Here is a 12202-nt window from a genome sequence, read left to right as displayed (position 1 = left end):
TCAGAAGTGAGCCAAATACAATTACGTAACTTAAGAGTGTCTTGCTACTGAATAAAAAACGGAGAAAAACGATAGAGAGGGTGTGCAGGAAATTCTGAAATACTTCCTCATTCTCACAGCTGGTCTAAGACACCCTAAAATACAGTTCACAGCCTGCACTCACATTAATAAAATACTTAGGCATGCAGCTTTAAAAGACACAAATATAGGCCACTAAAATAATTCATAGAGGAGTCCACACTTTTACTGTACAGTGCACAAACACACACGCACAAACAAGCTTAGTCAATCCGTGCACACTGAGTGCAGTAGCAGGCTTTAAGGCGGGCTCCCTGTCAACTTCCCTCATTCATATTTCACACAGCCATTTATCACAAACAAGCACACAAACAAGCACACACACACACACACACATACACACACACGCCCACACACCCACACAGACAATTGAGTGAATGTTAAGGTGTTAGCATTTAGTGTACTTGAATGCAAAGTGCTGTAATTGTGTGTTGTGTGTGTGTGTCACCGTAAGCCTGCGCTTCATCTTTCAATGTCAGTAAAGGCTAGTGTGTGTCTATTAGGAGTGCTAGCATTTTCTGTACCCTTTTTATCAAAGTAGAAAAAGCTTAGGATGCATCAATGACTCATGATAGCAATTTATCACCTCAGCATCTGCACGGCCATGAGCAGAGCAATCTTAGCACCACGTGCAGTACAGAAAGATGGCAACATCATGAAAAAAAACACACAGAGAAATGTCTTCAAGTAAGTAAATGTAGCCCCTCTTCTTCCAGTCAGAGCACCATGCCAGAGCCTCCAGTTACCAGCTGACCCACGCCCCTTTCGAAAGCTTGTTGCCATGGCAATTAGCCTTAGCAGGCCCAGGGTGCAGAGCTGGGGTAAGTGGGTAAGTGCGTGTGTGTGTGTGTGTGTGTGTGTGTGTGTGTGTGTGTGTGTGTGTGTGTGTGTGTGTGTGCATTTGTGTGTGTGTGTGTGTGTGTGTGTGTGTGTGTGTGTGCGTTTGTGTGTGTGTGTGTGTGTGTGTGCGTGTGTGTGTGTGTGATGCTGCAGAGGGGGAACGTCTTTTCCCGTGTGTTTTGTTGTGGCTAGTGTTGTGACTCTGAGCCAGGTGGAACTACGCAATGGTGACAAGATGAACCATGAGGTGCAACTATATAGATCTTTCTCTCCCACTCTGTTTATTTTTCTCTTACATTTTTGTTTCTTTCTTTTTTTAGTCTGCAGGAGAGTATGTTACGTTTGAATAAAATCCACAAGCAGATATTTTCAGCACATTTGAACATGTGAAAACTACTACAATGTATACCAGATTGGTTTGCTGTGTGCTATGAAGGAGAGAGCAGCAAGAAGATTATTTTACAAACTCAGATTAAAGCATATCAAGATTTGACATCTCTGATACTGTAAATGGGGTTTTAAGGCAATGAAAATAGTCCAATTCTATTGGTATTTATGTTTGTATGCCTCTTCTATTCTGGAGCAGGATAAACATTTTAAATCCAAATAAAAAAAGAAAAACAGCGAAACTAACTAAAAACTTTGAAATGTGATTATAAAAAGAAACCCAGAACTAAAACATTATGTATTGTATACTGTAGATCAACATCCATGATCAACTACTTATGATCCATCTGAGATATGAGCTAAATATACAAAAAAGTCAATATCTGCCACATAACCACTTCCACACAACAGACTAATACATGTTTTATTGATAACAATTTATAATAGAGCCTGTGACTTACATAGTCAGAGTTAGAATTATGTTAAAGAAGCCAGTTAAACAAAAATAAATCTTACATGTTTTTGTGTTTTTTGCCTGATAAATGACTGAAACGAAGTAATTATCAAACAAGTTAGCAATTTATTTTTTGTTTACATTTTTTAAGTGAGTATGTTCTGCAGGCTCAGCCATTTTAACTGCTTGCATGTGTTGCACCTTATCAGAGAGAAAGTGGTAGTACTGCTATCAGGCTCTCTCATCCACCTCGCCCTGGGTCGTTTCTGTCAGAGTAGATAGGGACAAGACACACTACCATTGAGGCAATCGAATAGCTGTCTCCTGGGGATACTGAGAGGTGCAGGGTCTCCTGACAGGAGTTAGAGAAGCACAACAGCAAACATAGCTGTTCAGAGGGAAATCGTCAACAGTATCAGTTCAAGAAATAGCTCTCTGAGCAAGGCGGAAGATTATTTGCAGAAGAAATATTCGTATTGCTTTTTCTGCTCTTGATCCAGAGAACTACACCACCTGAGTAAAAAGCTATTTTTGCTGCTGGGTTAAAGCAGCATGCCCTTGCTGCACAGTCTTCCTGAACAAGTGCAGGTAGCCCAGTCCTGCTGAGTAACAGTGTGACACAGCAGATAACCTTAAATGACTGCAGCTATAAAATCCATTTAATCACAACAGCTAGAGCGTAGACCTTCACCAACCTTGCCACAATGGCTGCATGTTTGCAGAGCATGACAAGGGATCATGAAGCTCTGCAGACTTGCTCAGTGTGATAAGGCCAAAGATGATAAATGATGAGACTGCATTACTGCAGGTTACAATGCCTTGCTGTGTTGAACTAAAATTTGCAGTACAGGACAATAGGGTGATGTATTATGCCATTAGCCTCCCAACAGAGCTGTACTTTACCATGCAGAGCCAAGGTGTTTTAGGCAGGACCCGGTGACTGTAATATAATATAGCAGCTTAGAGTCCCCCTGGCAGTCTTTGCCCCTTGTGGCCTCTGAAGAGCAACGTTCCCCTCTCAGACTTCAGTTGAAAGGGCACCTAGAGAACGCAGTATGCTGTGTAATAGTAATCCCATGATCTATTTACCATTGGTTTCATAAATCATCCCAACAGCTGCCTCCACAGCCAAGCATACTCTTGCTCTATGTATGCCCCTCCTTACCCCCTCCTTGTAGTAAGCCACTCCACTTCACCATCGACTCCCTCTGTCTCTCTACAATAGAGCTAAATGCTGTGTGTGCATACTGATTTGGACTCAAGAGTCCAGACAAAAAATTATGCCAGGTTTTGGATTTTTTTGGCAGAGTGAGAAGACAGCTGTGTATATATTAGGGTGAAAAAGCCAAACCGTTTAACTTTTGTCAAGTACAGCAGTGTGTAGACTGACAGCATGCCAACACACACTCACACACAGCAATTTTGGTGTGAAATCCTGAGGCTTAAATGTACACCACCTCCTTTTTTCTGCGTAGGGTTCACACTTGAGCTCAACGATGAGGTCCAGTTACATGGAGGCTTAATGTAATGGTGGTTTAGGAAAGATGCTGCAGTGCTACTTTTTAGTGCCACCACCCATTGGACATAAACCGAGTCTCAGACGACAAAACAGGACCACAGTTAAGGGCAGTTCATCTACTTCCCTCCTTCCTACTTCTGTCTAGTTCTGTCGTGGTTTCATTTCTTCATCCCTAGATCTTTAACTGTTACAACAAAATGCCTAATTGATCGTTTTTGAAGGTCATAGATAGCCTCTATTATAGATGCCTCAGGCCAATACTCCAATACTCAGGCCAATACTGTTGAATTAGCATTCCCGTGGTAAAGGAAGGGATATGTTAGTGTGCATGCGAGTCTCCCAAAAGCACAAATGGCTCTCCTGACCAAAACCGTGAAATATTACGGCCATATTCACCACCAGGTACACCGAGAGAAGAAGAACAGACTGCGTGATATAAACAAACAACAAATAGCGTGTGCGTTCCATTTTCACTCTACAACGAGAAGCTCATGGGGCTTTCCCGAACCTGTCGAGAGCTGGAGTTAAATGAAATCTCAGATTTGCCTTCTTAATAGTTTGTTTGGGTCCCTCACTTCCGTTTCGCTTCTCATGCACTGATTCGCTAAGCTGAACAGCCAATCAGAGTGATTTCTTTGGCCGACAGCCTCCCGATTCAACATGTTGAATCGGCGGCGGAAGGTGTCGGCACGGCCGAAAAGACACGATGGTGCAGTACACACCAAGACACACCAATCTGAGTAGGGCGCTCATCGACGGCCCGACATCTATCGATGCCGAAATCGGCTTGGTGTGTAAGGACCTTTACAGCAACAGCCTGGAAGATTCACAGCAGGAGAGAAGAGGAAGATGCATAAACAGGAAGACTTACAAATCATGAAGATACTTTTTTAAACCTGCACAACTGATTTTGTTTGCATACTCATGGCAGTGATGTGACAATGACATATTTTCCCTCCGCAATGACGGAGCAGCATTTGCATTCATGTGGAGATGTGGATTAAATATTCTCTCTCTTTTAGATCTGCAACACCAGAGGGAAATATCTGACTTTTAAACTGCCCTTTGTCCCTCTGTGTTTACCAGCCACCAACTAACAGGGCCTGCTGTTTGGTGAGTAGGTAGTGTACAGTGTTTTTTGTTACTTTTTCCCTGAAGGCAGCTGCCTGTAGCGGCCAAAAACTAGACTGTGAGAGATGTGAAAGTGAACCAAAACAGTAATGTTGGGGATGGCGGATAAAACTAACTATAAAGGTCTATAAAGCCACAAGGAGCTGCAGATTCAGTTTAAAATTCTCTGCAGTCACTACAAGATTTTCTTTCACATTTTCATTCAATACAATTTATTATATAAAATAAAGCCGATCTTAGCATGGAAGTCGAGACACAGAAGCAGCTGTTGTAAGACTGTACTTCCACTGTAATGTAACGAATTAAAACAATAATTGCTAATGACTCTTATAATACAATTGTCTCTCATGTAATTGTAACACACACATCCCTTAGGCAACATGAGCATACAAACAATTTAATTTTCCCTGGAAACAGATGCAGCTTGAACCATCTCTGGCTCTGTGGTGATACTGTCAGCAGCAGACAGATAATAGGGCCACGCTCAGAGTCTCCTCCGAATGTGCAATCATTCTGAATTACGCACAAAAGGAAGGACATAAACAGGAACTTTCCAGGGAAATGGATCCAAATATAGCTCCCATTTCCAGTAAGGAAACAGCATGTGCAGCACCTTATAGATACACATAAAGAGCTGTGCACAGAAGGGCTTATTCAGATAATCCCAGTGTATCCTTTAAACCAGCTGTGTTGTAGTTTAGGAGGGGCTACAACCAACCATTTATTTTATTCAGCAGATTTACCGTCAAGGAAAGAAACAGTTGCGTATATTTTGTATGCCATCTTTAAAATGATCTATCAAGCAAAAACGCCAAATATTCCTTTGGTTCTAGCTTACAAAAAGCATTGTTTCGTTGTTTTCCTATACCATTAACAACATCAGCTTTGAGAAACTACTAGGCACTGTTATCTGACATTACTGTATATAGACTAAGCAATTAATATATGAATACAAATATAACCAATTAAAATTAATTGTTGATGAAAATAAACATTAGTTAGAGCCCTCAAAATAATCTGACATGTCGACAAAGGGATTTACTTAACCTAAAACACCAGCTATCACTCAGCTGGATGTAAAACAAGCCACAACATCTCCATTTGTTACTAAAACCACAGACCCCGGATCAGTCCTCGGGAGCGAACAGGATGCAGCTGCAACACCTTACTGACCAGACGTGGCTGAACCGCAAGTAAACCCCTGCTACAGTCAGCCACGAATAGCATATATTTACACTGGGAGGCTGTAAATAAGAAATAAGGAATTATAAACTTTTAAACATGTGCGCCAACAGGGTTACACAAACAACTGAGTATATAGCCTCAATCTGAGGTTATAGTTCAACTGTGAAAGGTGAATTATCACAATTACTCATACAAAATACAAGACAGCCGCACAACAATCAGTGGCTGGGTCAAAGCAATTTGAGTGAGGCAACAGGGACCAGCCCCAGCCAGGATCCATGCCTGGCTTCAATGGTACCAAGTGATTAACACAGACTGCGCCAGACAGGGATTTTTACAACACTGGAGCACAACTCTCTCCTGACAGCCAACACTCTCACTGGTAGAGCATATCTAGAGGGAAAGGATAAATCTTAGGAGGGAACTCAATACATGATTGAGGCAAGAAAGGAGTCTAGGAGAAAGAGTAGAAGAAGGGGGAGGCGAGGTGAGGTGATAACAATGCGAGTAACACATTTATCTTCACGCATAAAAAAGTAGACAAGAGCAAGAGTGCTAGTCTCTCATTAATCTAACAGATGAGGGGGAAATGCAGGCCCATTAATCACTCCTGCTGGCTAGTAAACAAAAGGCCCCTCCGCTCCATCTTTTTCCTTGACAAGTCATGGCACAGGTTTTCAGGGAAAATGTTAGAAGTTTATGTGCATAAAGTATAAATCTGTACATCTAAATTGGTATCTTGAGTGAATTTCAGTTCATAATGACTTGAGCCTGATTTGCACTGGGCAAAATCAGACATGCAGCCTCCAACCTCCAAGGAACAAATGTGATATATGAACTGAAATGCTAATTCAAAATAGCAGATGCACACCATCTGCGCGTCCATATTCAGACACAGTCACTTTTACTTCTACTAGGTGATAATGGATCAGCAAGCATTGCATGATGAAAAGAGCCATAAGGCCAACATTCAGTTACTTTGGGGCGATTTGCATAAATGTATCAAATAAAAGCTGCAGTCAAGCAGTTTAGAGACAAGGAAAAAAGAATAGATGTTAGAGCTGAAAATACAGCTGCAGGAAACTCTCTATTAGAGGAGGCAACAGTTACATTAAGTTGTAAAGCATTTCCTGGAGTTCAGAGCGAGGTTAGGACAACAGGACACATCGAGGATGTCTGGAAGGCAATGTAATTGAACAGGAGAACAGAACAGAGACAGGGTGGTGTGGAAGAAAGATGGAGTCTGTCGATGATACAGTCACATAATACTCACACCACAGAGGGCACTTGTGTTAGACTCAAATCCTTGCCAGACCATCTGTGCCGGGTACATGATGCTATTACCAAGTGTCGACCTTGACTATCCATGCAAAAGCTCCCTTGCCACTGTTCTGATCCACTTGGGGGGTGAACTGCAGATATGCTGGCATAGGTAGACACATTATCTCCAGGGGTGGTAAAGAGGCACTACAGGATGTTAAAGGTGGGGTAGGTAAGTTTGAGAAACCGGCTCGAGATACACTTTTTGTTATATTCCATGGAATGCTCTTAACATCCCGATAGCAATGAATATCTTAAGTGCTTTGACAAAAAATCCATAAAATAATTTCATCTGTGGAAGCCGTAGTACTGTAAAAAGTACGACCAATCATTTTAGCCGGCCCGGCTAAAATAACTGCCGGGGCTCTATAAGGAAGTGGCAGATTTTCTCCGGTTGTGTATTTTCAAATTCTAGCGATCTCGAGCCGGTTTCTCAAACTTACCGACCCTACCTTTAACTGAAGCTCCCTAAAATGCAGGGAAAGGTTTGTGAGCTGATGGGGGAATACATGCAGCCTTAAGTCTCACTGTTTTAGCCAATTTGTAGCAACTGCTGCTGACCTTTGAGTTGTATTATCCTTGATAGGAATTCAACAAAGAAAGTTTGCTCTTTTCATACTGTTAGCTCAAATAAATCTAAAAGATAAAAGCAAAACAGCTAAATGTACTGAACTTAGTACATCTCTGATATGCAGGGTAATTTAAGGCAATATTTTCACAAGAGCACCTACCTTTGAGCTGGTCAGCCACAACACTGTGTCCTATTCTCTCAATGACTTGTCCATCTTGATGCTGGTAGCGGTCATCCAGGAAGTTGGCAGTGGCCTGTGATAGGTGGACCTTCCCAGCCACTCCCAACTGCTCCATTAGGTTGGCCAGGTTGACGTCATTTGACCAAACATCAAACTTGAAGCGTTTCATGCCCAGGATACCACAGAGCACAGTACCAGTGTGGACACCCACTCTCATGTTGACCATCTCCCTCTTCTCCTGGCAGAACTGTTCAATAGCCTGAATCATGCCCAGGCCCATCTCTACGCAGCAATAAGCATGGTCTGGTCTGGGTTCAGGACAACCAGCCACGCAGTAGTAACAGTCTCCTAAAGTACTGATTTTTTCACAGCCAGTGAGCTCACAAAGTCGGTCAAAACGCCCGAATAAGTCATTTAGAAGCCCAACAAGGGCATGAGCAGATTTATTGGCCGACATCTTGGTGAAGCCCACAATGTCTGCGAAGAGGATGCTGACAGGCTCCATCCGTTTCATGTTAAAGGGTCTGAATATGATCTGGCCACGAGGGATGGAGGTTTTCTTGCGTTTATTGTTTTTAGGGCTAGAGATGACAGCTGCTGCACCGCTTGTGGAGTATCGTTTAACAGAATTGTCACCTATCTCCTCGTCACCCTGCTTCATGAGTTCATCAGCAACGATTCTGGGCATGACAGAGTGGATCATTCGCTCTTTCAAGGCTTTCTCCACCTCCAGATCTTTGCCATGCATGATAGCTTGTCCCACCTTAAGGAAGGTGCTTCGCGAACGTACCTCGGACATAATGAACAGGTGGATGCCAATGGCGTGGGCACAGAGGTGGAGCAGAGCTTTGGCTGGGCCAAGCCAACATAATGTATCCCAGTCTGACAGAGAGGCTAGGCTCCAGTTATCCCCTGCCTGCGTCAGATGCAACCAGCTCAGACTCTCAAAAAAGAAAGAGTAGAGAAACCCGAGCATGATAGAAGCATAGAGGCGAACATGGAGAACACTGTATAGCAACAGAAGAACCTCAATACAGAGGGAGAAGGTGCCTACAGGAGAAATACAAGGGGACCAGGAGTTACCTCCTAGAGGCTTATCATAGGACAGGTTGTAATTGGGCCCCATGCCACTGAATTCTTCCATATCAAGTGCAGGTGTTGGAGTCTCTGTATCCCTGAAACTTGATGTCTGGATCTGGGGGGCCAGGGTTAGGGTGAAGGTTACAATGATGAGCAGCAGCGAAGCTTGGTTGTAGCAGCGAGAGTAAAGCTTAGTGAAAGTTAAGAGAAAGAGAATGAGGCAGAAGAGGAGGAAAGACGCGGTGGGAATAAGAAAGGCAAGCCTGTCACAGCGGGAAGGGTTTGCAGCAAAATACAATCCCCAGAGGAGGGCAGCGGCAACCAGGTAAAACAGCACATAGCGGAAGCGCCGCCGGGTCTGAGGGAAACATCGTTCTCTACAGGCTTCTTCCAGGATTGAAGAGTCAAACTTAGGGTCCCAGAAATGACCAGCAGATCGCTCAAAAAGCTGAGGCATCTTTTTCTGTGAGCGAAAGTTCTTAACCACTGTCCTCTTGACTCCAGACTCTCCAGAACTGCAGCTGGATGAAATGCTGTACTTGCAATGCTTGGATCCCCCCATGAAGCCTCCTCCAATTGAACCCAGCGGCCCGCCTGCATGCTTGTGTTTGACACTACTGCCAATCCTAACGGAGACGCCTCCATCTCCACTTGAGTCACAGCTCACTTCTGTGTTGCGAGGCAGCAATTGTTGATGTTGGGGGGATGCCATGGTGCTTTTTAATCTATCCAAAAATCAGAGACTATGTAGAAGGGACACTTATTTCACAGATCGAGTTGATAAAGAAGTAAAGCTTAGTATGTGGCTGCAGTATAACAACTAGGCAATGATTGTTTAATCTTAAAAGTAAAACACATCTCAGAGAAAACTACACTCAGTAAGCAGTGTAATGGCTATAGAAACACCAGCAGACCTTACACAAGTTTTGGCTTGTTCATTATTGCCCCTCATGACGTCAATCCCTGCATTCCTCTAAGTTCCCGTGTGTTGGACGCACTTCAGACTGCACAGTTAACTCGCTGCTTGCTCTGTTAGTTTCCAAATCCACTCAGCTGCCTACCCACTGGAACAATATTTTGGAAAACTCGACAATTACAAAATAATCTACGTAAGGGGGGAAAAAGAAACAACCACTTGAAAATGTGCTTAAATGGTTCTTGTGAAATCGTGTGTGTGAAATCAAATCCAGTTACTTTTTCGAATAGCCTGATGCAATCAATATCCTTTTTTAATTATCAGTGCATGTCCAATCCCAGTTCTCCACTCCGTTTTCCGTTCAGCTCAGCTACACTGAGGATACTACCTCCTGGAATTAAACCACGTTTTGTTTACAGGTTTGAGCAAAACTTCATCCAAAAAAATACCCTCCGCAATGTTTGATTGGACTCTACATGTGATTTGCGGTCTCGATGGAAAAAATAGCTTTTAATTTAAAGACGCAGAGAAACTCCAGGCAGCCTACAGGGTACGTGAGCGCAATAACTGCAATCAGCGTTTTTATTTATACACACTCTCCTTGTTGCAGGGCCTAATAGCTACTATTTCCGCGGACGGAGCCCCGTCCTTTCCTGACTTTCTCCTCGCAAGTCTCCGTCACTGCTGCATCTCCAAAACAAGGGGATCGTGAGCAGAGGACACATTCATGAGACCTGAGGCGCAGACAATCCCGATAAATTGTTTTATTACAATTGACCTTAGCTGTCAGTAACTCGTGTGTAAAGGGCTTTGCACGAAACAGTGTTGGGTCTGCGTTGATAGTAGGCTATGCCTTGGATCCCACAATAAAATCAATGTAGCCAATTCATCGTCACTGTGCGCCCCACGGAATGTCCAGATAGGCTATTGTGAACATGCAGGTTCCTGAGATCAGCCTTGAGCAGACTGCATGAAGTATCGTCCAGTCTCTCCTTTTTCTCTCAAGTAAACTTTGCCCACCGTTGCTCGATCTCCCTAAAAGGCAGACGACGAAAGCCCAGAGAGAGTGGGGCTAATTACAAGGTATCCACCTCCGCTCCAAGCCCCCCCCCCCCCCCACACCAGGAGTCCCACAGGTCAGAGCTGAGTGCCGCCTTGATCCAGACACTTTAATTGAATTGCACGGGATACACAAGAGAATGTCTTCATACCTCCAACGAATTCCTCTTAAATTCCAGGAGAAATATGGGCTGAAGGCTCAGGGCTGCTGCATAGTCCAGCCTTTCCATTCCCAGGCTCGTTCAGTGCAATAATAGATTGTTTTATCCCCGTTATCTGACCAGTATCTGTGCGCTGCAGCAGAATGGTTGCTTTCTATCCAGGCGCGGTGGGCAACGCAGAGACCGCAGCCGCCACCATCTTCTGTGCGCTGACAGCCGTCCAGCAGCGAGTAATGTGTGTGCTTGAGAGTGTGTGACTGTGAATACGTGTGCCAGTGTGTAAAGTACGCCGAAACTAAATAGAGATGACCGCTTTTTTCTTTCAAAATAAAACCGTATGTGCATTTAATGGCATAAGAAAACGATACATTGATAGGTAGTCTACTACTTTTGTGACATCGACCTGTAACCTGTTTTCACCAATAGAGCAACTCATATGACTTAAAATGTAAAGTAGTTGGCATGAGGAACAAGGTAGGCTATTGTTATAATTCTCCTCTCAAATAAAGAATAATTATGTCCACCATGAGAAACAAAACAAAAATGAAACTCCAACTAACACTTATGTCAATTTTTTGGATGATTACACAGTCGAGTGCATTTATTTTTATACAAATGCAACTTCACACTGCTACACAGTGTCTCAAATGCTCCAGCTATTCCCTTATTTGGAGGACAAACTCAATATATAGCCAGACTTTGTAGTGCCAGAATACATTCAAATATATATATATATGTATTCAAAGGGTCTAAAATATCAATTTCAACCAAAAAAAGCGATTAAAAACTAAATGAAGGTGCTTTATTTTGGAAAATGTGTATGTGTTTCCGGTTTGGTGGCTACCGTTGGCTTGACACAGCTTTCTCTTTGGCGAGCACGCGCTTGATAGAAAGAAAAAGACTGTGAAGTAACGAGCACGTTCTTTAGAGAAGGGTGGGGACGAATGATCGACACGAGCCCCTTTCGGTTCAACGACGAAGCCCCTCCACCTTATTGTCTTCCCCTTCACCCTTTACAATTATAATATTCTATTTTTTTAATAGGCTATATCAATGTAAACATCTGTCCTGGGATGATATCAGAGGAACATTAAGAGATCTCATTGGGGTGAAATTGAATAACATTATATTTTATTGAGGCTATAGAGGAGACAAAGTAGCCTACCCAAAAAATACAATGTCAGTAAACTGCTCTTGAGGCTCAAATGTGATGGAGACATTTAATTAAATGAATGTGATTTTTAAGGGACGGGACAATATAATCACTCAGTGACACAACAGTCAAGTAGCCTACAAAAAATAAATAAATAGCAGCCCTTT

General features: G+C 43.1%; 1 protein-coding gene across 2 annotated transcripts in view; it reads right to left on the bottom strand.

Moving 5' to 3' along the window:
* The window catches only part of LOC117492576 (adenylate cyclase type 9-like), a 29025-nt gene extending 17926 nt beyond the window's left edge, over positions 1–11099 (bottom strand). The window contains exon 1 of one of the 2 annotated variants that reach the window (XM_034142905.1): positions 7646–11099. In XM_034142905.1, the coding sequence (XP_033998796.1) occupies positions 7646–9458 (1813 nt within the window). In that variant the 5' untranslated portion in view covers positions 9459–11099. The remainder of the gene's footprint in view (positions 1–7645) is intronic. The other variant, XM_034142904.1, reaches the window with a different exon arrangement.
* Positions 11100–12202: the final 1103 nt, after the last annotated feature.

The sequence above is a fragment of the Trematomus bernacchii genome, unplaced genomic scaffold (genome assembly GCF_902827165.1).
Source record: "Trematomus bernacchii unplaced genomic scaffold, fTreBer1.1, whole genome shotgun sequence".
Taxonomy (NCBI): domain Eukaryota; kingdom Metazoa; phylum Chordata; class Actinopteri; order Perciformes; family Nototheniidae; genus Trematomus; species Trematomus bernacchii.
The sequence above is the reverse complement of the archived record's forward strand: the minus strand, read 5'-3'. Positions and strand labels throughout refer to the sequence as shown.